This window comes from Drosophila persimilis, unplaced genomic scaffold (genome assembly GCF_003286085.1).
Source record: "Drosophila persimilis strain 14011-0111.01,24,50 unplaced genomic scaffold, DperRS2 tig00000124-arrow-pilon, whole genome shotgun sequence".
Classification (NCBI taxonomy): domain Eukaryota; kingdom Metazoa; phylum Arthropoda; class Insecta; order Diptera; family Drosophilidae; genus Drosophila; species Drosophila persimilis.
In genome coordinates, this window is record NW_020825294.1 from 12,051,387 (window position 1) to 12,077,206 (window position 25,820).

Genomic DNA, 25,820 nt, shown 5'->3' on the forward strand with positions numbered 1-25,820 from the left:
CTGCTGATGTTAAAAAGATGTATCGCCAAGTGATGGTGAACGAAGCGGATCGGCAGTTTCAGCTCATAGTGTGGAGAAGAGACCCTTCTGAATCCTTGAGATTATACAAGCTCAACACTGTAACCTATGGGACTGGACCAGCCCCATTCTTAGCTATCCGGTGTTTGAAAAGGTTGAGTGAGTCTGCGAAGCTCTCATTCCCTAGAGCTGCTAACGTTATTGGGTCCGACTTTTACGTCGATGACTTGTTGACTGGTGCTGCATGCGTAGAGGAGCTAAGGGCAATTAAGTCCGAAGTGTCTCAGGTTCTTCAGACCGCAGGGTTTGAGTTGACTAAGTGGTTTTCAAACTCACCCGAGATCACCGCATCTGAGAGCACAGCCAAACCCATAACAATCTCGGATTCAGAGTCGACAAAGGCGTTAGGAATCTCATGGTTACCTACTGACGATGCCTTTAAGTTCAAAATTGACAATTCAGTTATGGGTCTCCGAGCGACAAAACGGAACATACTATCGGTGACATCAAAGTTGTTTGACCCCCTAGGTTTATTAAGTCCTATCGTTATAAAAGGCAAGATCCTATTGCAGGAGCTTTGGCTTAACAAACTAGATTGGGATGAGTCGATCCCGCTGCATTTGGAAACAGCGTGGAATAAGTTGAAAAATACACTATCTCAATTGGAAGACATATCCATATCTCGGTTTGTGTATTCCGATCCGATGTCACCGGTTCAAATACATGCCTTTGCTGACGCCTCCATGAGAGCGTATGGAGCGTGCGTCTATATACGTAGCAGAACTGCAGAAGGTTTAAAAGTATCATTGTTGACTTCGAAATCCAAAGTAGCGCCGCTCAAGACCAAAACGCTCCCAAGGCTTGAGTTATGTGCCGCTCACCTTCTCGCAGATCTCTGTCACAGAATCAAGCCCCTATTAAACGTGCCCATTGAACGAGTCGTTTATTGGTCGGATTCAGAGGTAACTCTCCATTGGATCCGGTCTCATCCATCGTCGCTGTCGACTTTCGTTTCAAATAGAGTGGCTGAGATTCAAGAGTGGTCAGATGATGCTACGTGGCGGCATGTACCCACGAAACAGAACCCAGCAGATATTGTCTCAAGAGGTTGTGACGTCGACGAAATCGTTCAGTCAATTTGGTTCGAAGGACCATCATTTCTGAAAGAGGAAGAAGAAAACTGGCCCAAGAACGCTCATTTCGAACACTCCGATGATCTTCAGCTGGAAAAGAGGAAGACTGCGGTCGGGCTGACCGCGGCTGTGCGAAGTTCGGAGCTGTTAGATGTCATCGAGGGATTCTCGTCACATCTCAAACTGTTTAGAGTGTTCGTGTATGTGTTCCGCTTTATAAGAAAATGTAAAGACCCAAGCCTAAAATTCGAAAAAACTATCTCACCGACCGAATACAATGAAGCCTTTTATAAAATTGTCGAAATCGTCCAGCATCACGAGTATCAAGGAGAAATCGAAAAGGTTAGGAAAGGATCTACAATTGGTCCTAGTCTTCAGCGGTTGAACCCATTCATCCATGAAGACACAGGGACTTGGTGTAACTTTTCGTTGTTGCGAGTGGGGGGGCGACTAGCTAAAGCTCCTATATCATACGATGCCAAGTTTCCTCTGCTTTTGACTAAGCGCTCGCAATTCGTGCGAAGCTATATTCGTCATCTGCACCATTCGAATTTTCATGTCGGCCCACGAGCACTTGTGAGCATCCTTCGACAGAGCGTGTGGATAGTGAACGCTCAGGAGGTCTGCCGTCAGACAGTTCGATCCTGTATGCGCTGTTTTAAATGCAAGCCTCGATTGCTGACGCAACTCATGGGGAATTTACCCGCAGATCGACTCCGTGCTCTCCGCCCATTTTCAATTTGCGGCGTTGATTTTTGTGGACCAGTGCACACGACATTGAAAATTCGCGGAAGGCCCCCATACAAGTCATACATTGCGCTTTTTGTTTGTTTTGCGTCCAAGGCGGTTCACCTAGAAATAGTTTCCGATCTAACCACTGATTGTTTTTTGTTGGCTTTTCAAAGGTTCGTCGGGCGCCGAGGATATCCCCAAGTCGTTCATTGCGACAACGGGACGAACTTCGTCGGAGCGAGCCGCCATCTCAGCGCTCTGCGGATCAGGCTCAAGGAGCAGGGAGACGCAATTCGCGACTTTGCGTCAAAAAACGGATGCGAATTTGCGTTCATACCGCCGCGAGCTCCTCACATGGGAGGGCTATGGGAGGCAGGTGTAAAAACTGCCAAGAGCCTACTCCTACGGGCGGTAGGCAGCGCGCTCCTAACCGCCGAAGAGCTCGCCACAGTCCTCGTCGGCATCGAGGCCATAATGAACTCGAGGCCGCTGGGAGCCATCAGCCAAGATCCAAGCGACGGCGAGGCCCTAACACCCGGGCACCTGCTGACAGGCGGGTCGCTCATCGCCCCCCCAGCACTGCGGACTCCGGACCAGGAGAGTCTCAGTTGCTTGCGGCGATGGCGACTTGTCTCGTCAGTCAGGCAAGCGTTTTGGCAGCGATGGTCCCGCGAATATGTCCTGGGGCTGCAAATTCGGGGCAAATGGCACCAGCAGCAACCGAACCTCGAGGAAGGAGACCTCGTCATCGTGGCCGAGGACAATCTGCCGCCTCAGGAGTGGCTCGTAGGGAGGGTCATAGCCACGCACGCAGGAGAGGACGGCATGGTCAGGGTCGTCGAAATAAGGACTAGCACTGGAGCGGTTTTTCGGCGGCCCATACACAAATTAGCGCCGCTCCCAATGTGTTGAAGCCGATGCAGGCGTTCAACGGGGCCGGTGTTGCGTGACCTTCCATCCATGGCCACAATTATTAGTTATAGATGGAATTATGAATTATGAAGTCTAGTGTAAGTTAGGCTAGGGCAAAGCGGGAGCGCAATAAAAGCTCGCTCTCTCGCTCTTGGCGAATTCGCCCCGCTTTGCCACCGTAGGATAGCTAGAGTAAGAGATTGAATTGTGAAGAAACTTTAGTTGTTCGCCAACCTTGAAATAGATCGAGCGTATCAAGTTTTTCGCCCCGCCAAATAAATAATTTAAATTACAGCCACCCAAAGTTTTCGGTAACTGATTAGAAAAACTCTTCTAATTTTTCAACATAAAAAAAAATAAAATAAACAAAAATAAATAATTTTATATTTCTTACATAGAAAATGGCTATATCATATATATTTTGCATTGAAAAACAGTTCCAAGGAAAAAGTTTTAGAGTTTTGCAGAGTTAATACCTTAATACTGTCCCATTCCGCAACGATCGCTTGTTTTAAGTCCTTCAAGGTATCGAACTGCCTTGTAAAGTCATAAACTTTTGCTGCAAGGAAAAAATGCTAAAATGTCCATTGATCACCATGGAAATGCTCAGAAAATTAAATAAAATCTACCAATTCTATATATGCTTGAGCATTTATCCTATCTGGTTTAAATCATATTGGATACTTCCCTTTAGCACTAAAGGCCGCCCATATCATAAGCGATCCATCACCATGGTTCCACTTGTGGCAAGTTGGCCGTGGATGAAGCCGGTCTCTGGGTCTTGGGTCTCCGGGTCTCTTGGGTCTTACCCAAGTTCTGCCTTGATTTTGTTGCAAACTGCCGCAATTGCTGTTTTGTCAATTTTCTTATGGCTGCGATAACCGTCTGGATTCGTTAATAATGTTTTGATAATATTTCGATGTCGATTCATTAGCGAAGCTATTCGACCAGTTTTGATGCGGGCTAACTGCATTTTCTTGATCCTTCCCTGTTCTTACTCAGAAATTTCTGCACCATGCGGCATTTTTAACTAAAAATGCATTTTTTTTTAAATTCTTATTGGTTTGATATAATAATGAGTGCTTACGTACTAAATCAATCCGCTTGTCACTTTTCTTGAAAAAGTGCTAACACTGCGCCTCCTAAAACATGAAAAAACATGATTGCTCATACATCTCTTTTCTACGTAGAGCGCGATCTATTTGATCTCTACAACAATAAGAGATAAGAACTGCATAGTCAAACCAAACAAGCAGCTATTACTTTTTAAGACAAATTTAAAATAATTCCTGCACATACATATGGTCCTTTTACTAAGGTAAGATCTACTTCTAGTGATCCAAGCTTTATTGTACGGGTTAGCTGATATTAAAGTGACGTCCGATCAGGGCATTGAACTCGTAGCCAAGTTGCAGGTTAAAGTGCACTCTTCTTTCATTTGTGACCAGCTGATGGATGAGCTGCTGTGGCCTTAGGCAGCGATCGACGAAGTGCGTCTGTCCGTTGGGGCAATGACAATGGCCGTTGGCATCGCAGCTGCCGTTCAAGCAATGCTGTTGGGATGGCTGACAGCCACAGATATTGGGCTTCAGACACAGTCCGTGGGGGCCACAGGATCTGGAGGGTTACATATGTAATACATAGATGGAATACAGGTTCCCCTACTAGTCTTACCCATCACACTTGGGATGACAACCATTCCCTCGACCCTCGTGTCCCTCAAAACAGCGACAAACTCCCGGGGCAATGCACACTCCGTTCCCATGGCCGCAGTCGTCGACGCAATCGGGGAGGCAGCTGGTGGTGTTCAGATCATAGCGATAGCCCTCCCGACAATGGCACTTATACCTCGATTCGCAGAAGCCATTCTCGCAATTACTTTAAGGACATAGACCAACCATAAAAGAATAACCCACGATATATTCCGATGAGTGTGGTGAGCTTAGACTCAGAAACTCACATATGACACTCTGCCTCACAGACACTTCGCTGCGGTCGCTTGATGAAGCCAGGAAAGCACTCGCACTGGTTGGGACCAACACACTTTCCGTATCCACAGTCCGGGGTGCATATGGGTTGACAGCCCAGTTCGTCGGTGCGACGATAGCCAGGGGAACAGTCGCACATGCCTGGAGCGACGCATTCCTCATGAGTGCCGCAGTCCTGGGAGCAGTGTGGCCGACAGAAGAGGCGCGTCTCCCGATCCAGGGCATAGCCAGGATGGCAGGCACAGGTCCCGTTCAGATAACACCGGCCATCCTGGCAAGAAATGGGGCAGGTGTGGATGCAGGCACCGTGCGCGTTGCGCACGAACTCTGCAAAGCACTCACATTGTCCAGGGGCACGGCAGAAGCCGTTGAAGCAGTTGTCCGGCGAACTCTGCGAACAGTCTGGCACGCATCTGCCGGAGTAGGGATTGCGCCTGTAGCCCAGACAGCAGACATCGATGCGGTGGTAGAAAATCGTGGAGCCATTGCCTCGAGGCGGTGAATCCTTCTGTGTTTGAAAGAAGACAACGCTGCAAGGGGACAAGGACGGGGTCACCTCCGAAATAAACGGGCTTCAAGTACTTACGGCACCTCGCGCTGGCAGAGATGCTTTTGGCGCTCTCGAGTAAGACTGAGCGATTCCATATCGCTCGTGATGTGTATGTCCCCGAAAAGCTGCTGCGACTCTTCCTCTGGCATAGCCCCAATCATCGCTAGCATTTCCATGACCGCAGCCAGCATCAGCAGACCCTTCATCACAGGCGACAATGTACACAGGCCATTCGAGTGCATGCCGACCTCTTGTTTAAAGCTCCAGATTCGAAGAACGAATGATCGGCTGGCATGGGAATCGAATATATTGTACTATAGCGTCTTATCACAATATGCTCTCTCCGAGAGAGCAACCTCAAAAGCACTCAAGAAAATTCGTTCTTTGTACACTTCTTATATTATTATTATTATTTTTTGTATACTCTACCCTCAAACAGTTTTATTTTCAGTTTTCGGGCGAAAAATTCAAATTCAAGAATCAATTTTCTGCATAATTCAACACTTATTCGGCCAGCAGTTGAGTGTGGAATGGGGAGGGGTGCTCCCCATGTCTTATCGTTAAAGTAGTCCATAGGGAAAATATGTTTCAGGGGCTGTGGCTTTTGCTGTGCCGAAAAGAAATCATGCTTCGCAGTTTGAATAAAACACTCAGCGGGTCCACATCGCATATATCGATCAAATACGAGTAAAGAACAAAAAATGGAACTGTGCCGGCTCTACTTGTGGTTCAGTGTGATATCGCTGACACTTCTGAACATGGCGTTGGAGCTTAACGCCAATACCATATCCATGCAATCTGCAGTAACGGAAGAGCTGTCCCACGAATCTTCAAGCAACGAAGAGCTCAATGAAGAGACCACCGAGGAACTCCTAACGCATTATTCACATACGGATATCTACGAGGAAAAGCATTTGCTTTTGGATGAAAACAGCAAAAAAGTCAATGGAACTTTTGTGGATACCAGTCCCAGAATAAGAATGTCCATATCCGCCATAGCTGCATTAATTTCTCTTTCTGTAGGTGTAGCCATCTTTGCCGGTTATTTGCGGTACAAATATAATCATCGCACTTCCTATAACTTGTAGTTGTAGCTTAGTTTTCGGTGACTTCCTGTGTGATACAAAAATAAACCAAGAGCCATGGGAATTAATGTAATTGTTTGAGTTTTAGGAACGAATTTACATACGTCCATACATATGTACATACATGCTCCCCAGCTGGTGAAATAAGCAGGCACATCGGGGTCTTCTATACATTATACTATATATTCAAAGTTCATACATATTGGACTCGTACATATTATATCATAGGCATAATTGTAGATGAGAGAATGAGCGGGAATGAAATCATTCGGATCGAATAGACCTACAAGCTATACAAGCTACAAGGTTATTATCTTGGTGTCCCCTCCATCCAACTGGCGCCTCACAGGTGAGCTATCCTCTTGGCTGTTATGGGTGCGGGCACCTGCAGGAAGTTGGAGTTCTGGGGCGGTATTATCAAGTGGCTGATGTGGTGCGGTCGATGGTGGGAGTGGTGGTGGTGGGTGTCCATCGCGGGCGTTTGGGCCGGCAAGTAGGCCGCAGCAGTTGTTGCGTGCTGAAAGTGCTGTGGATGAGCACGGGTCTGCGGATGCTGGTGATGAAGATGATGTTGATGATGCTGCTGCTGGTGATAGCGTATCTCGTCATAGAGATGCGAGTCCAGACTGCCCTTGCGCGACTTGGGCGTGACAATGGAGTAGAGAGATTCCTTCCTAGCGTAGGCATAGGGCGGTGTTTTTATCGACGAGTTATTGCTGGGCGTGTCATATAATTCCGCGGGCGCTGCAAGATAATCGAATAGTTAATTGTGGTAAAAGTTACAGATACAGTTTCGGTGCTGCTTGGAGAGTGTACAACTAGTTCAAGGTTTTGAATTTGACTGCCATCAGCAAAGCAAAATTTGATACACATCTTTAATGACCTTTTGAACCGTCCTCGTAGCAGGCCGGTAGAGACACTTACATACCATCGTTCGTATGGGCTGTTTTTGCAGAGACAACCGGGGGCTGGGGCAGCGGCTCGTGGAAGTTCTTGCCCAGGGCGAAAGCTTCGGTGAGCACCACCTCCGGATTGGAGGGCTGGGTCGTCACAGTCCCATTGGCATTGTAGACGATCGCCTCCTTGTGGTGGTAGCGTTGGTAGACGTACAAGGAGCCGACTGCTATCGCCACGAGCAGGAGCAGCATGATGACGATCAAAGTGGTCACTAGGCCCGATTGCTGATCTGTCGCACTCTGGCTGCTGTTCCCGTCGCCAGCGATGAAGCCAGCCAAGTGCTCCTGTGGGGACGTTACTCCGTTGGTGATGACATGAATGACCTCGGGCGCCGGGACGCCAGCAGCTGCAGCCGTATGGAGATTCTCAAGAAGGTCACTACTCGACTGATGCAAAATGATCTTCGGTGTGTGCTGCCCAGGGTTCTGAGAGGGAGACTGCTTGATCAGTATGACTTCAGGCAGGGCACTGGGCGTGGCTGTGGCTGTGGCTGTCGCTGGGCGCGGTAAAATGCCCATTTTCTCTAACGTTGAGTTCACTGTCTCCACGATGACGTGGCTCACATTTAGCTCCAGCGGATGGTCCTGCATGATGCAGGCTCCGGTCTGATGGTGGCAGGGCTTCTCATCGCAGTCACAGGCCTTCCGGCACATGATGCCATGGGTTCCTGGTGGACACGTCTGTTCGCAGCTGAAAAATCGAATTATTTATGTAATTTTTGTGTGCCGTGCAGGAAACACGTACAATTGACCTGTCCAACCGGCGATGCAGTGGCAGATGCCCGACTTGTTGTCGCAGGCGGCCCCATTCTGGCACTGGCAGAGGTTCTTGCAGTCGAGGCCCCAGCGATCGTGATCGCAGCCTTTAAGGAGATCCCAGATGGAATATCGGAAACATTTTGGTACTTTCTACTCACGCTGCGTGCAGTGCTTTCCGATGTAGCCCTCCTCGCAGCTGCAGATTTCGGGCATTACGCAGCTACCACGCCCACAGCCGCCTCTGCAGATGGGCTTGCATGTTGCCTGGCTGTCGGACAGGTTTCCCTCGTAGCCCTGGCAGCAGAATCGTACCGTTCGCGTCTTGTTCAATTTCTGATAGGCAATAAAGTGGGATTAGTTTTACACATTGCAGGATGATAAGATTGAATGGATGAAACCTGCCGGCCACGCTTGCATAGCCTGAGCATCAAAATGCTCACAGCCCAAAAGTTTGCTGTGAAATAAAGCGAAAAAAATAGCACAGAAAAGTATGTGAAGTTGGCAATTGGTTGCAAATGGCTCCCAAATCTTCTCTTTGATCTCGGACGCTGGACAGGAGGAGATGACTGAGAATCACACACCGTTAATTGGATAAACTCGGAAAGAGCTTTCCATCATCTCTGCTTCCATCAGTGCTTCAGCGACACTTCCCGCTTTACGATTCCCGCTCATGGACTTTGACACAGCTCTTTTACAGAATGAAAGTGAAGACTATTGTAAGTCCCCGGGCAAAGGGCACTGCCCCGCCCACGCCACTCCCCACGAGCACACTCAAATAGCCCTTGGTTGCCAATTTAAGTGAATAACTGAATACCAGCCAAGCTTCTCACACTCATTCCCAGACCAGAGAGCAAATCCAGAGTCCCAGAGTACGAGTTCTTTTCCCTACTTACGCATTGTTTGCCAGATTGCTGATGGATCCGTACACATCTGTACATACTTGTATGAACATGTGTCCGTTACGAGTGTGTGCATGTGTGATGTGTGTATCTGTGTGGCCGCCATAAATGAGTAAGGCGGAAATTTTAATATAAACAGTGAAATTCGATTCGAGTTTGGCTCTGATTCATTGTGTCTGCATAATTATGGTTGGCTTTTCAAATGCCCCTTGCCTCTGCCTCTGCCTCTGCCTCTGCCTCTTGATCTGGTAATTGAATCTGAGTTGAGCAATTTTTACATGTGCCACTCGAATAGCCGCATGAGGCATCTCGCATCTCCCATCTCGCATCATGCATCACGCACCACCCACTTCTCCTTTCCTGGTGCTGATGCTAATGTTTGTGCTTCTTGTGGTTGGGTGCCTATCAATCAGTCGCAGCGACATTTTCTCTTTACATAATCGAAGTTGGAAATCTGCTGAAAATCTTTCGGCACGTTGAGGCTGAAGTTACCTCGAGCGAGCTCGGAGATCAGATCAAACTAGTTTTCCCCTTCGCAGGCACACACTTCTTTATGCGTCCGTGCTCATGTTAATTAATTAGACGAAATTGGCGAATTAGCAGCGGCATTTTCTGTCCAAAATCATGTGAAGTGTTGGCCAAGAAATGTCGCAGCCAAGTTGTGCTCTGGAAAGGCTTCTGCAGGGTAGGACAACCGTTGGCATCTCCTCAGGTCCGGAAAAATACGTCCGGATCAACCCCCAACACCTTATTCTCGTTCAAAACGCTCGATTCCAATTAAAATAATTATGAAATTGATTTGGGGCAAGCAACAACCGATCTCGACTTGCACAAATCATTAGACACGAAACCGAAAAAATAAACCAAGCCAAAACTGGCTGCGTCTTGTCACAGCGATGGCGATGCAGTTTCGAAGCAACTCTGATTCGTGATGCAATCGAAAGTGTGTCAACAGCTTTGGCATCAACTCGCCTCGCGTCAGGCATCCGTACACTGAAGTGGAGCTCTTAATGCTGCTGATCAGTCCGACTGCCTGCCCGCCTCTCAGGCTCCTACTCGTAGTCGTTCTCCAGCCCGGCCATAAACGCTGGATTTTCCGCTTTTCATTTGCACTTTCCATCACTGACACCATGACATAATTATTTCTGTTTACCCCCGGCCAACCACCCGAGGAAAAAAGGCAAATATTGTACGAGTAAATACCAGTAAGTAAAAAACAAAAAAAAAAAACCAGCTGAGCCTGATTAGGTGCCTCCGTTCAGGCAACTGCAACCGGATTCTGGCCATGCTTGGACAACACTTGGCCGCTGTTGTTTTCTCGGTTTTCCACACTGCGCAGTTGGATACTGTTACAGATAGACGGAGGGTATAATGACTATTAGACTATGTTTGTACAGAAGGAACTTTTGATATCCAATAAAGTTCTTTCTGTTTAAATTGAGTCTTTCCAATAGACCTATTGCCATATTGGCTAATAATCACTTGGTTATTACTTATCGTAGGAGTTAATAAATAAATAAATTATAGATTGTTTCTGAGAAATGAGTAAGATTAAAATCTTAGAGAAGAGTAACTCTCCATCCCATCTCCAACTAAGCTACTTCCACGTCATCATTATCGTGAGAATTACGTATACGCAGCAGGTGCACAATAGTTCATAGAAGTTTAGCAGCCAAGGACACAGACTGCCAGAACCTAAGACTCTCGGGTCAAAACCGGTCGCCTGCAGCTGAGTCAAATTGAGTCTTGGCTCAGCCGAGAGCCGATAGCCGATAGCCACTCAATCTGCACTTCCGTTCTGCAGATCAGATGGAAAGGAAACTCTGCAGCAGTTTCACGAGCTTGCGCAACGAGTTTTCCACCGACAGAACTATACAACGACATAAAATAAACGAAATATATGAGCAAAGCAATCAAAGTCGGCCATCGAATGGGGCCAATTTATGGATTTCGTGGAGAGCGGCTTCCTGGTTGGGCAAAACTGAATCAGGCTTGCGGAGCAGGCTCCGCCACATGGGGGAAAAGTGGCCACTGCGAAGGTGTTGCCACTGGGTGTGATGACGCAACAGACTCCGGCAAAGGCAGAGCCGGCAGTTGAACACCTGTACCAGATCGAATATTTGGCTGTTGCATCCATTCGATGCCGCCATTACAACTCACCTGAACCTTCATCACTTCGCGCATTTCCGTCTTGTACGTGGAGCAGCGTGGAGGAATCTCCATGCACCAGCTGGAGGTGCGCACGCGCACCGGCTGCATCTCCGGCACCTGGATATGCTCCACGTACGGCTCCTCGCGTATGCAAATATTCCCGGGCCCCTGGATAGAGGGCAGGGCAATGGCCGTTGCCTCAATCTCCTTTACATTCGTATTTATCCTCAAGCTGATATTCTGCGTGGATCCACGGTGGAGCAAAACCGCGAGCAGCAGGAATAGGTGCTGTTTGAATCCGTTTCTCGTCATTACTACTTTTGTGATTTTTCCAATAGATTGGGATTCCGGATTCCTTGAAGCCCTTTAAAGTTTAAACATGTGCATGTGCTCTAAAACTAATTTTCAACCATTTTATATATATTTTATTCTTGGAAGATTGCATCTGAAGACGTTGTAGCTATAGTACCAGTAGTTTCACTTCACTTTAAATAGGATAATCTTCGATGTTTTAGAGTAAACATTGTTTTCCGTTTATTTATGCACTATATAACAATGTCTGAGAGAAAGGTTATTTATTCATTCACAACTGAGTTCTGTCCGCTTGATTTGAATTGCGTGTACGCTTGGAACGCGACTCTCCATAAAACTGTTTCCCCGTTGGCAGTGATTCCATTGCTCACCCGAATGTTCCTTCTCCAAAACGAAAAAAAACCGAACAAATAATACAAAAACAGTTGTCATTGCAAATTGTCGTCGGGCTAATGAAGGCCGCGTCGAGTGCGAGGGGACTTGAGATCGGAGAGCGGAAGTACGCACTGCACAGTAAATTCTACAAAACGAAAGTGAAATCTGAGGCTCAGTAGCACACACAGGCACACAAAGGCACACACAGTGAGACCCTCTCACCCAGACAGAGGCGGAAAAGTCTCCAATGCAAGTGAATGAAACTCAACTCCCCAAAGCGATCGAGTCTCCGTCTCCCAGCCCGGATCGAGGGAATGGCGATGATTGCATCTAATTGAAATGTTGATCATGTCCTTAACGTGCGGCTGTCATTGCGGGGCGAAAACTTGTCTCCCTCCGGCTGCTGTTGTTGTCAGATTTGCGCTTTTGTTTTTTGCCCAAACTGGGGGACGCAACTGGGGGAGTTAAAGTACCTACAACCAAACAAACGTGGTACAGTTGAATTATCTAGCTCAAAGGTGTTATAGAGCGATACCATAGAGTCAATAGAACCAACATTTTGATTAACTTTAGCATTTCAAAACAGTTGATCTTACTATTGGTTATAGGTTATTATTACGTGGATTCTGGTTCTGGATTCTGGTTAATATTTGCACAAATTAACAATATAAATATTAGGTTAGGCTTAATGTATGGCCTTCATAGAATTGGTAATTGCTCATGAATCCATAACGAACTAAAAGGCAAAAAAGGGCCATGGGTTCTTATTTTTTCAGTACTTTAACGTCGCATATTATTAACCTTCATACTAACTTCTTCACCTGCATTCTGCTTCTTCGAATCTAAAATACTTTTCTCATTTATCAGAGCCCCATCAACGACTTCTGTATTTGAGTTGATTGGGAGTCCACTCGAGTCCATCTAAAACTCCAGCTCCATTCTATCCACTTAGTTAGAGTGTCTTATTTCTTAGATAAACTTTAGAACAATGACACTGAGAGGACCGTCCACCCACACAAGTGTTGATTGTCTTGTTTACACTGAGGTTGTTGCAGTTGTTGCTGTTCTTGTTGTTGTCTATAATTTATTAAATCAAATTTACAAACAGCAGAAAACCAGTTGGATACTGAAACGGAGGCAGAGTCAGAGGAGGAGCTGGGGCTGGGGCTGGGGCTGCGGTTGGGTCTGGGGCAGCAGCTGCAGCAGAAACAAAAGAGAAACTATAAAATTGCAGCAGCTCCGAGAGTTTATTTATTTTATTTGATTAAATTGTAAAACAACACCAGCAGCGGAGCCACCAAATGAGTGAGCAATGTGCGTGCGACGCCGGAGTTCCAATGACCCGCATGGATTGCACTCACCATAGTCCATCCCGTGCCCGGGCGAACCCCCTGTGGTACTGGTTTTGTATGCTAAATATCCATAGAACGTGAGGCTATATTAGGCCATTGGTTGCTTTGGGGACGGGAAAGTGAAACTATCATCAAGTGAGAGAAACCATTAAATATATGTCAACAAACAAACAACAACCAACAATAAATATCCTAAATCTGATCATGGATCAGTTATGGAGTCCGAATAGTCCCAGAATAACGTAATTTTTATAGGTTTTGTAAATTAATTATCAACTTGAAAAGGGACTAAGAGAATCAATTGAAGAACCTCCCAGACGAGATCTCAATCTCCTGCCGCTCTGCTAAGAAACATGTGGGCTGCAGCCACAGACTAGAGGGTGTCGCCTATTCGATCAGTTTCCAGTTGCGCGTTCTCAATGTTAATTTGTTGTTCGGTTGCAGTTTTTAGGGTGCCGCCGGTCTGGCAATTTGTCAGATTTGCGTTTATTTTTTTGTTTTATTTTAGAATTATGTCTGTGTGTATTTTTTTGGCATTGATTCAAGTTCAACTTGGTTATGGATATAGTAGCTATAGGTGCGAATTGAATAGGCGGAAGTTGTGAGTGTATAAGTACAACATTTTGTTTGACTGTTAGTTAACATTATCTTAACATACATCTTAACATACATATGTGTATGTACATATGTCTCCCACTTTCTAAAAATCTAGCTGAAACGTAAGCTTAAGCAAGAGCAGATCATGAGGATCAGAATGTTTAGGGCTGATCCCTGGTTGGCCCCGTTGTAGAAGCCTCCATAGACCTGAAGACCAGCAGTTTCAATGCTTCGCTTGCAGTAGTCTCCATCGTAGTTCCAGCCAACGTATTCGTTCGTGCGCAGGTTTTCCAGGCGCAGCCATTCCTCGAGCGGAGCAAAGTATTCCCGCAAGGCGCTGCCGTCCAGGCGGCCCTCCTGCAGGGTCTCCTCAAGTACCTCTTGCCATGGCTGGGAGGCGCCCTTGGCCATTAGCTTTCTGTTCGTGAAGAATTGGGTGAAATTTTAAAATTATAAACACGGTGGTAGCGGAATCATTTAGAAACGTATACATATGTGTAGCAGCTCCAAAAGCTTGAGAATTTTTTAGACAAATGCTAAATAAATCTTAAATATATCTGAAATACGTGGGCTCAAACTGAGACTTACTTGAGCATATTGCCAGCGGCTGGCTGGCGGTAAATGTCGCATTTGTGCAGCGGCTTCCTGGGATCGCCGGGAACATATTGGCCCGCCTCGCGGCACATGCCCCGGTAGAGCTGGAACTGCAGCACCGTCGAGAAAAAGTATCTGCAATGGGACGGATGGCGTTGCATGGCTTTAGTATGATTAATATGAACGGGCTTTAGAACGGACGCGGTCACGCTTCTTGGCCCGTGTAAGAATTGTCAATTGTTGCGAGTGAGAGTTGTGATCAGATTCGGTCGCAGTGGTTGTTGTTGCTTCTGTTGTTGCTGTCGTTGTTGGTGGTAATGCGGCTGCTGCCAAGTTGTTGTCGAGTTGGCTGGTCGTTGTGCATTCTGGCTCAAGGTCGAGCTCCAGTTGAAGCCTTAAACCGAGCAGCCACAGCAAGAGCAACAGCGAGAGCAACAGCAACAGCAACAGTTTCGTTTCTTGGAGTTTCGAAATCATGCAAAAGTCAACATTTGTGGTCTTGTAATTGCCGTTTGCTCTATGCTCATTTAATCGCACTTATGTTTATGGCATTTTAACTTCATTTTTATGACGGCAGCGACGGCTGCGCAATCAAGTAGCAATTATTCAAAGCAATTCCGATTCTGTTTTCCCCGAGCCGTGCGGACTTTGCATAAAATCTTAATTTAGACATTGATTTTTATGTGTATTTTGGTGTATTTTTTTTTTAATATTCTGAATTGATTTATAATAGTTCTGCAATATTTCGGCAGATTTACGGGGATTTTTTTGCATATCTAAAAATAGTTTGGGGCCTAGAAAAAGTTCAACTAATGGTTGCTTGTTGCTTGTTGATTTCTTCTGAGAGGAACGGACAGAGACGAACTTTCGTTGGTATGGCCTTCGCCTCGGGGGTTCCCCATTTGAGGCAATGCCAGTACTGATCAAGTCGGAGCGTTGAACCGAGACCTCTGCCCATTCGTCTCCCATCTCCCTCGCTTCACACATTCACCGTTGTGAGAATGTCGGTGAGAATGTTGCAAGCACAGCCGCAAAAAAGGCATTTTTATGCCCACTTTTCACAATGTTCGATCACGGCTGCAGACTCCCAGGCTGCAGACTTGGTACCAACGTGCCACAGCTCCATTAAGTGCATCAGCAACAGCAGCAGCAGCGTCAGCTTAGTCTGGTGGCGGTGTGTTATGTTTTTGGCACTTGGCAGCAGTTGCCACATAGCCACATCGTCGCCACATTTTCCCAGAGACGCGACATGACCCAATAGCAGGGATTAGGCAGCTGCCTCGTCGACTCCGGTGGATGTGGATGTGGATGTGTTCGTGTGTGCTTGTCGCCCGACGGTTGCCATTCATTCAATCATTCAATCAGACACTCGGGCAGTCTGTGACGGGGTTAGCAGTCTTGGTCCAGTCAATCAGAGCCAACATTGTCGGCAATTAGTCCAATTTTTGTTGCCGCTGCATGCTGCTGTTGCTATGGCTGCTGCCACTGCCGCTGCTGCTGCTCTGTGCTAAAATTAAATGTTGCGAAAATTCTTTTCAATCTCTCGGACATGGAACATGTGTTCGACGAGCCAGAGCCAGAAATCAACAAGAAATATGCGAAAATCTTTAATTTTCCGAAGCCACAAAGCCAGTGCAATTATTCAGCTGAAATGTGCCTGCTGGTTTGCTGCTGCTGCGGGGCGTATGAGCGAGCGAATGTCGTTTATGCGATAGCCACTAATGATCGGTTTTCGGCTCGGATTGGGTTTTCCCAGACCCATTCATTTAGCCAGTTGCTGAATAGGATGGCTAAGCCATCGAAGATTATTTTCCTGCAAACAGGCCAGTAATTGGAATGGACATTTCTGGTCACTTCGGTTTAGGTTGAGCCGCAAACCTATGGCACATTACAGCTGAGGACCTGTGGCTTAGACAAAGGCCAGACAGACACAGAAGCGGTCTCAAGGAAAGCCACAAATTTAGAGAAAATGGAAACATTTGATAAGCGCTGAGATGTTTCGTAAACGTGTATACATGTACCCATATCTTACTCCAGTTCTCCATATACGGTCTGCCAATAGATTTCTAGTTTGAGCTTGTAAAGTAATTCCACTTCAATTTTCCACCAGATGTGAATGTCACCTGTGAGGTCACACTGGGCCAACTCTGGCTGAGATCTGTTCATTTAGTAGCTGTAGCCAGGCCCGAAAGTGGTTCAATGTCCAATGCACTGACCGGACCGATTGCCCAGCAATTGACAAACTGTCGGACTGACATGCCGATACATATATATGTACATATGTATATGTATCCATTCAATCTCTTTGCGAGCCCAAACGACTCTTAAGACAACGTCGAGTTATCTGCGGCCTGTAGTTTACCTCTGATGTTGATATCTCGTCTCTTTGTTTCGCTTGACAAAGCTACCAGACACATACAAAAAGATTACTTTTTTTACGAATTACGCTTTTTTAGATTTTATTTTTCGGGGTCTGACCTTGACTTTCATAGCCATGCTCGCCAGGTGGAAACGGTTCGGGTTTTGTAATGAAATTGCGCGGGAATCCAAATAAAGTTAAACTAATTTGTTGAAATAAAACTCATGACACTGGCTGAGTGGAATTCAGCGAGTACCTAAGAGTCTCTAGTTCTCTAGTCTTCGGTCAAATTAAAATTACGTTTTCTTACAAAAAATGTTTATTTATGAAGTGACTGATTGGAGGTCATCATTTGGATACAACATTCCCTTTTACGGCTCACGACATGTTGAACGACCCAAGAAGTATTCACAAAAGGATTTCTATACTTTTTGTATATTTATGGTATCCTTATACCCTGAATGGGTATTAAAGAAATCACACAAGATGTGGTTTTGTATTGTATTTTGTATCTTGACATTTTATCATATAAAAACTATTACTTTTTGGCGATGTTTATATGGAATTAAGATTAACAGTGGTGCTCCCAGGCATCCACATCGTAAAGCAACAAATGTTAAATGCCTAATTCCAACTGATAAGTTTGGCAATAGTTCATCCAACATTTCCTGATTACCCTCAATAGTGTCGGATTGGAAATCGGAAACTTTTTATCTATGGCAAATTGATTTGATTAGATCAGTCGTTAATTTAAGTTTCCCGCTCCCACGGACCCAATGAAATCACAACTTTTAGATTCATTTTAATACCGCCGAAACAAAGTATATGCGCATTTTCAATGAGATTTTCTGTTGCAAATATAATCTTGGCCATTGCCCGAAAAAATAAACGAGAGAAAAACTGGTCACTTGTCGGAAATCGTTTAAGTTTTTCACTTGATATGTCAAAATGCCAAAAACGTTGCACAAAACGTGGCTGGCCCGATGTCGAACGGAGCCAATGACCAGGCATTAGGCATACGCCCTGTTGGCGGCGTTGGCCGGATTGGCCACGCCGCTCCTCGTTGCCAGCAAATCATTTAAGCGCCATGGGCGTGTGGTCTGAGCAACGAAGACAACGAATGGCCACCAGCTTCTTTCAGAGGCCGCTGCAGGGGCTGCCTCAGATGGCCTGGCCTCACTTTGCTTTGGTTTTACCCCTCTTTGCGCTTAGAAACATTGCGGATGCAGTTGGCGGCCAGGTCGGACAGACAGGCGAGGAGAAGTCGGTCCGGTTTTTGTCTCGGCCATAAATAGAGTCGGTGTCGGATGGCGATATGGAACGCGATCCAGTGCGTTGCACAATGCACTTTCAGTTTCGTATTCGTATTCGGATTCCGATTCAAAATCCAATTCCAACTCCAATTCCGATTCGAGTCAGTTGCAGCTGTTTATTTCTATTGCCATGTGCCATGTAATTCCATTCTTAATTATCTAATTATTCATTGTTCTAGATCCGCTTTTTCGAACCTAATTAGCATTTAATTTGAGCTCACTTTTGCTCAAGCCTCGATTGTCCGCCAGATCCGTGCGCATAAATCAATAATCCACAACCGAGCAGCCAGACATCCACTCGAGGCGACCGGCCTCGTTTCCAGCGAACTTGATCCAATTCCTTTTCGAATCGCCATAAAAGTGGTTATAGTTACTGCTGTGTGTGTTTATTTCTTGTTTTTATAATTTTACTATCTCTTGTTCGCCAGCAAAAAGCTGTGAAAGTTTGTGGAGCTTGGACTGCGTTAATAAGAAGGTATCAATGATATGGTTTTGATCTTCAAAAAAGAAATATTCCGAGAAGTAAAAGGACAGTTGTCGATTCAAGGGTGGTTTTTGTGCTAATCTAAATTTCTTTAGGTGGTAGTGTCCTGTAATATATTCTGTAAAGATCCGTATAAATTCCTGCCTTAGGGGGGGAATCTCCAAGGGTAACTTGTCCTGTTCCTGAATTAAATACTTTTCTTTTCAGACTATTTCAATTCGCTTCGTTAACTCTCAGCTTCTGTGCTCAAGAAGTATTTCCCAGACCATTTCCCAACTGTCGAGTCAGTGCACCTCAACTGCATTACAATTGTGTGAAGTATATTGCCAGCCACCCACGAGCGAGGACTGCCGACGAGTGGCCCTAATAAACCTTAATTATATTTGGCTAATTTGCGACTCTTTCGCATATTGCATATTTGCACTTTTGCATATTGCATATATGCAATATATGCAGCATATTGCAGGGTGGCCCTGTCCGGAGGCTCATCAGCTGGCCAGGCTCTGGGGCACAGACGCAGACGTAGACCGCAGTAACATGCACCGCTGTCGGGGCATTCGAAGCATTAACACACTCCAAACAATTGGCTATAAATCAGCCTGCGCCAAATGCAACAGCAGAGAAGCGAAGGAAAGGGCGGGGGACTGGGGGGGTAAGCTGCCGTTATTGTTGTCGTTATAATCAATGAATTACGTCGCATCGGTTGACCACAATTTATGGGGACTCCGAACATGAGAATCCGAAATGCGGGGCACAAGAAGCACACAAAAGTTAATGCTGAAATCGAACGCTGAAAATGCAACTGCACCAGCTGCCCCCCAGAAAGGGAGGAAGGGGTGTCGAGAGAGCGTTAGACAGTGGTTGTAGGGGGGGTGGCGCAACAGGCCACAGGGGTGGAGTGGCAGGCTTAGATGTTGCAACCGCATGCAACAAAAGAAAAGCATCCAAAAGACGTCGCATGGCTAACCGAACAGAACCGACCCGAACCGAACTGACTTCCACCTGCCTCGCGTCTCCTTCCATCGCTGCCCCTCTCCCTCTCACTCTGCATTGTATCTGTTGGATACGCTTATCCGTCTGTCCGCCTGTCCGATGCCAGCTGACAGAACTGTAACGTTTACTGTTGGGGCAAGCAGCTGCAGCGGCCCGACTCGGCTTGGGTCGGTTCCATCTGGCCAAACATAGAAAACAAACACATTTCTGCTAACAGAAAAAAAAGTAAAAGTTGCAGAGCCTTCAGCAGCTCTGATGTCCGGCCGAGCAGCGGTTTCCATTTTGGGGGAGCCTTTATGTGGGGACCCATCATTTCGATTTGGATATTCGATAGAGGAGAACACAAAAAAAAGATATTATTCCTTGTGGTTTGGGATCTTGGGCAGGCACAGAAATAAAAGATAAAACAAAATTTGGAGGAAGTCGAGCCACGAAGTTTTAATATTTTAATTTAAACATAAATATTAATGCCATCAACTTGCAGCCATGAGTGAAAATATTACATTTGAAAGGATTTTGAAAATATTTGTTTCAACTATATTTCGTTTTTTAATATGAATTTAAATATTTTCATATTTAAATTGAATATATTTAATATTTAAATTAAATATACTTCCTAAAAATTGTATTATTTTATACTTATTTTATTTATTATTATGGCAATTAGTATTTAAAATTCATCAGTAAAAAATGAAAATGTGTCCACAATTTACTCAAAAAAATGTCAAAAATTATATCTCTCCCCTTGTCGTTTTTAGCATGTGAAAACAAAGCTGTAAATGTAAATACAAGTTAAAGATGCATTTAGGCATTTTCCGTGCCCCCATGGAGCAGCATTAGGGTGATTCAATTAAATTGTTCAACGCCTGACTCCTTATCGCTTTTGGAAAGCCGTTTAGCAGTCCGACTAAACAACTAAAGTAATAATGTTGTTTGTTGTGTTTTTGGCGCGATTGCTTTTATAGAATTTGGCAAAGACAATAGAAAATGTAAATTCCATACCCGCCAGGCAGCCAGTCCAGACCAGACAATAAGATTAGTCAATCACGGCGCACGCATATCATTTAGGCTGTCTCATGTCTTATGGCGGGGTCCAACATCCAACAGGTTTCACTTTGCGCATTAACAAATAATTATGCTGGCAATTGCCAAATCGCAGACTCTGCTCCGCTGATATGTAATCTGATTTTGTGCAAATGCAACAGCCACGGCCTGCTCCGTCGCGGCGACTGCAACGCCGACCCATAAAGGCCTTTCACTTTTGCGGCAGAGAGCAGATCTCACGCATGCCACCCGATCCCAGATCCAGTCAGAGTTCCAGTCACAGTCGCAGTCCCCGTCCCAGTTCCCGAATGGGACTCCCCTTCCCCTTCTACCATTCGAGCATTTAAAACATTGTAAACAATCGATCTCCAATACTCGTATGAAATAGTATCCCTGGACTATAGTAGCACTGTGTGGCACTGTGGTTACAGTCCCACAGCCCGCAACACTTCCTCAAAGTGCGTGCCGTGAGGCATGCAACATCAAATATGCCGAGGTATTTGAGCTATGCAACTTCCGCTTTCCACTGGTCCCGTTCCTATAGGAAGTTCAATGCGTAACTCGAGCCACCTCAAGGTGTAATAAAGGGGACATCTGAATGAAGTAAACATATCATAAGGAAAAAAGGCACCACAAGCCGTTCCTCAGGTATCATGTTGTTTGCCATGGATCCGTTTCAAATGATGCAATCCGAGGTTGAAGTAGAGCATGCGAAGGCAGGCATCAAATACGAGGAGTCTGAGTAGAACGAAAACCATCGATAGGAATCGTTTTGCCCCTCAGCCGAAAGCTGTTTGCAGGAATTTAAAATAGAGCTAGCAGAATTTCGATATGAAAGCATCGTCTGGTGATATGATTCCACTCGTGGTTTTAGAACACGAAATACGGGTCAGAATATACGTACATATATTACTAATATTCATTCATATCTACGGATCTATTACCCCATAATTTAATGTACAATCTAGCCTTATAAATCGTATATTAACTTTGCAGTTTTGCATAATCCAGTCAAAACAAAGGCTGAGCTAATAATTTTATTATCGATCTAATTGATTCCGGGAATCAGGTTCCCACTCTACTTTCGACTCTACAAACCTGACGATTTTGATAGACATATGACCTTTCATGGCAGATACGTTTTGTTTTTTCAACAAAAATACGATTTTAAGAAAACCGAAGAGATTGTTTACTGAAATCGAAATCCAAACATACATAAATAGCTAACAATAAAATTTTGAGAATTTTCCCAAAATAAATTTCATTTCTGGATTTTAGATTTTTAAAATTTATTTAAGTGTGTATTTTTTATTATCCCAAATTGATTTCAGGGCGAATTTGGACTCATATTTTATGCGGCACTTCCAAGACGACTGCTCGCTCTACCCACACATGCACAGCCGAGCCGCCTTTGCCGTTGTATTGGTGGCACACTCGTATGTCTGTGTCGGTAGTGGTGGGCGCTTCCGCTTGCAGCTTTCCGAGTCACCCGCACACAACCAAAGCGCACCAATACAGCGGAGCGGCTTGCCAAGCCGGGCCACTTCGAGTAGCGAGCTTTCGAGAGAGCGATTCGATGCGATGGCTTCGAAAAGCTTTTGGTAACCGCTCGACGGCTGGGACTTGGCTGCGTTTTCAGTTTCGTTTTGACACAAAACCTCTTTGGGGGTATAAAAGCGCGCCACTGACCACAGACAGCATCCAGTCAGAGGTTTGGAATCGCTTGGGATTCTACAATCCTTACACAGTATATTTCGATAGTATTTCTGCGCTACTTGTAAGTGCATGAACCGAAGAAGTGTTTAATTAAACAAATTTGTGCTAAATAATATTTCAATTTCAAACGTGCTGAAAAAATTGAAAAGTTTTCAAGATTTATAAATATACTCGTATGTGCCGTAAGATTGTGTTAGATCTGAAAAGTTTTCAATTAAGCGCAGTGCATGTTCAAGAAATAAGGAGTAATAGTTATTTCCGACGATAAATATTTAAAAATATATGCTGATTTGTATGCTAACTATTCCATTGTTTTATTTGTTTATTTACAGCCTTGGCAAGTCCCAACACTCTCCACTATGAAAGTTTTCGTAAGTACAATAGAAATAGCTGAATCAATCTAAAATCTTATCAATCAGAAGGCAAGAAATGTGAATGCAAATCTTAATTGCGGTGAATGTGTGAATTAATCGGATCGAGAGCATGTCAATGGGCGTGGGAATTCTGGAAAAGACATAGAATTGTAGAGGACTCCCACATATATTACATGTAATTCCGATTTAAACTAATTTTTGCATAATAATAATAATAATAATAATTACGGCTTGAGCACATACTGGGAATTGTTAGTGGTTGGATGTGAATTATGCTGTTTATATATGGCTTGGGTACCCCACTTCTTACTATGCATAAGATTGCAAATAGATTTCTTAACATGGGCTGCAGCCACTTCCTAGAGCACAAAAAACGGTTATATGGCATAAGACAAAGCCGGAACGGCGGTGAATGACAAACTTCAACTTGAACCATACTCTCGTACTCGTACTAAGCGGCTCATAAATGAACGATCATAATTTGAGTGCCGGCCACGTCTAGCAAACGGCAAAAACAGCAGGCCGGGCCAACTGATCAATTAATAGACGACTACAGGTGCACTCGAAGAGCTGCTCCAGACGCTGACAGCGCCGACTGCGCCGACTGCACCGACTGCGCATGCGTGACATGACGCAAGCCGCAAGTCGGACGCGACATATTGTCAGGTTCGCAATCGTTAAAGAGAGGGGAAGTAGGCGCAGTGGGGGCTGGGCGTAGCTCTGCAGTGCATTGCCTATGCGCTGCACGTTCGAATTTCACCTGACCATTTGAATCGCAAAGGAGGGCGATGAGACGACCATCAAGTGGGCGTCATATCACAGTCACTTTCTAATGCGATTGGGTAATCGATCGAGCACTCCAAAAGGGGCATAAAATGGTCGGTTTTGTTGGGTAATACGAGTACCCATTTCGAAGATGCAAAAGAACCCTTTGAAGCGGATAAGACTCGTACTTCGGGGCAAAATCAGATTATAAGTAAACGAAATTTGTAAGATCAGTGCTAGGATAGGGCTAGGACAATGATAGGATATCGCTATGAATCGTCCTTATTACTTATTCCCACATCCATCCATCCCGTTTGTAGATCTGCCTAGCCGCCCTGCTGGTGGCATCCGCCTGCGCCAGTAAAACCGAAGGCGAGAAGGTGCCTCTGGAGAAGAAACTGGACAAGCGCGGCCTGCTCGACCTGGGATACGGCTACGGACACGCCGGTCTGGATGTCGGCTATCTGGGACACGGTTCCGTTGCCGGACATGGCTATGGCCATGGCTATGGACTGACTGGACACTCTGCTCCCGCCGCCATTGCCGTGGGACACAGCGGCCCCGCCTACTCCATTGGACACAGCGGCCCCGCTGTTGCCGTCCACCACGCCCCCGCTCCTTATGTGATCAGCAAGCAGGCCGATGTGCACAAGACCATCACTATCACCAAGGGCATCCCAGTACCAGTGCACGTGGACCGCCCCTATCCTGTTGTGCACGAGAAGCGCGTGCCTGTCGAAGTCAAGGTTCCCGTGCCTCAGCCCTACGAAGTAATCCGAAAGGTGCCAGTCACCGTCAAGGAGTACGTTAAGGTCCCTGTTCCGGTGCCCCAGCCCTACGAGGTTATCCGCCACGAGAAATACCCTGTCCATGTGCCAGTCGATCGTCCAGTTCCCGTTGAGGTGCCAAGGCCGTACCCCGTTCCAGTGGCCAAGCCCTATCCGGTGTACGTGGAGAAGGCCGTCAAGGTGGCCGTTCCCGTCCAGGTCGACCGCCCGTACCCAGTTTACGTGAAGGTGCCAGTCGTCTCCCACTCCGTGGTGAAGCACGCCCCCACCGTTGCAGTCAGCAGCTATCCCGTGCACGGCTATCCCGTCAGCAGCTACCCAGCGAGCAGCTACGGCCACGACGCCTCCGTCTACGCCGACCACTCTGGCTACCACAAATAAGCGGATTCAGGGCGACCGAGCGATCCATTGGAGCAAGCGGACCTTCAAGAAATGAGCGGAAGGAAATTTAGCCACATTTTCAATTAAATTCTACTCTCACACGGTCTCTGCTCCCACACCCACTCCAACTGTCTGCCCCCGCAAAACACAACAAAACAAACCCTAGGAAGATGCACTTCCGCCCTGCCACTCTCTGTAGCTTTTAAGAACCCAGGACGAACAAAAATGCCTTTTGTAAATTATTTCCAATCCAGCCATCCAATGGAAGCAGTTGTGTTGGATGAGTGTCCCGTTTAGGGTAAACAGCAGCTAAATGTTCGTAAATTCCCATATTTATGGACATTTTAGCTGTCACGTTTATCAGTGAAAGGTTTCAACGCACAATGAATTGAATAGACAGCTACTGAAATACATATGTGACAATCGTTTAAGGATAAATAAAATAAATCGTATAAAATACTATTTCATTGTTTTATCACTGGCAATTCGTGCCGATGGTTGGCTTTTGGAAATAATCCAGCATCTAAAATACTATTTTCCAATGTCTTGTATATATATTTTGTAAATAAAGAAAATATTGTTTTAAACGGATTGTTTTCTTGTGAATGAATTTAGACATATTTGGCACCGAAAGAACTGAAACTTTGGATCGAGGAGAATTAATTTGGATCCATGTATCGTTTCACTTGGTTTGTGGACAGTTCAAAGTAGCATTGAGGAAACATATTGAAGAAGAAAATGGCAAAGCAATGGTTTATTGTTGGAGGCTTTATAAAGTGAACTTAAAACCCTATTCACGATGCTTTCCATAGTGAAAAAATATAGTAACAAGAAAGAACAGATGAAATCATTCGTAAAATCAATCCATTGTTGGATTTCAATATTCTTTAAAATAATACCATTTTGGGTAATTAATTTAGTACCTTTTAAATTGAATGAGATCGGGTTGTTTAGTTCCATACTCCATCATTGCACCCATAATACATATACATAGTGTCCCTGTGATGCTCTTTGACATTTGACATTTAACAATTGTAATCTGCTCACATTGCCAGTCACTTTGAATGGCATGACCCAAATTAGCAACGGATTCGCATTCGATCGGAAGGAATCGCAAGTTGCTACTTACTGCCTCACTCAATAATCCATCACGGGTCAAGTAATGTAAATGACACCAGAGATTACCTCTG

At 45.5% G+C, this 25,820-nt stretch overlaps 4 protein-coding genes across 5 annotated transcripts in view; 1 reads left to right on the forward strand and 3 right to left on the reverse strand.

Moving 5' to 3' along the window:
• Positions 1 to 4,108: 4,108 nt before the first annotated feature.
• Positions 4,109 to 5,575, reverse strand: LOC6598098 (von Willebrand factor D and EGF domain-containing protein). Its single transcript, XM_002023204.2, has 4 exons — positions 5,370 to 5,575; positions 4,756 to 5,313; positions 4,470 to 4,673; positions 4,109 to 4,412 (listed from the first exon to the last, which is right to left on the reverse strand). Exons 1-4 carry the CDS (start codon positions 5,573 to 5,575, stop codon positions 4,154 to 4,156), a joined length of 1,227 nt encoding a protein of 408 aa, XP_002023240.1. The 3' UTR covers positions 4,109 to 4,153.
• A 1,043-nt stretch (positions 5,576 to 6,618) lies between these two features.
• Positions 6,619 to 11,528, reverse strand: LOC6598096. 2 transcript variants are annotated; one of them, XM_002023202.2, is made up of 5 exons: positions 11,193 to 11,528; positions 8,292 to 8,466; positions 8,120 to 8,237; positions 7,347 to 8,065; positions 6,619 to 7,162 (listed from the first exon to the last, which is right to left on the reverse strand). In XM_002023202.2, the coding sequence occupies exons 1-5, from the start codon at positions 11,493 to 11,495 to the stop codon at positions 6,762 to 6,764; spliced, it is 1,716 nt and encodes a 571-aa protein (XP_002023238.2). In that variant the 5' UTR covers positions 11,496 to 11,528; the 3' UTR covers positions 6,619 to 6,761. The 2 variants fall into 2 exon arrangements, with proteins under 2 accessions (XP_002023238.2, XP_026843558.1); XM_026987757.1 differs by having other exon boundaries at positions 7,080 to 7,162; positions 7,343 to 8,065.
• A 2,120-nt stretch (positions 11,529 to 13,648) lies between these two features.
• Positions 13,649 to 25,820, reverse strand: part of LOC6598008 (angiotensin-converting enzyme) — a 49,593-nt gene continuing 37,421 nt past the window's right edge. Inside the window, exons 8-9 of the mRNA XM_002023197.2 lie at positions 14,408 to 14,548; positions 13,649 to 14,237 (exon numbers count right to left, since the gene is read on the reverse strand). Of these exons, the coding sequence (XP_002023233.1) occupies positions 13,931 to 14,237; positions 14,408 to 14,548 (448 nt within the window). The 3' untranslated portion in view covers positions 13,649 to 13,930. The remainder of the gene's footprint in view (positions 14,238 to 14,407; positions 14,549 to 25,820) is intronic.
• LOC6598011 (zinc finger protein 512B) lies at positions 22,326 to 25,092 on the forward strand. Its single transcript, XM_002023200.2, has 3 exons — positions 22,326 to 22,383; positions 22,655 to 22,693; positions 23,782 to 25,092. Exons 2-3 carry the CDS (start codon positions 22,682 to 22,684, stop codon positions 24,628 to 24,630), a joined length of 861 nt encoding a protein of 286 aa, XP_002023236.1. The 5' UTR covers positions 22,326 to 22,383; positions 22,655 to 22,681; the 3' UTR covers positions 24,631 to 25,092.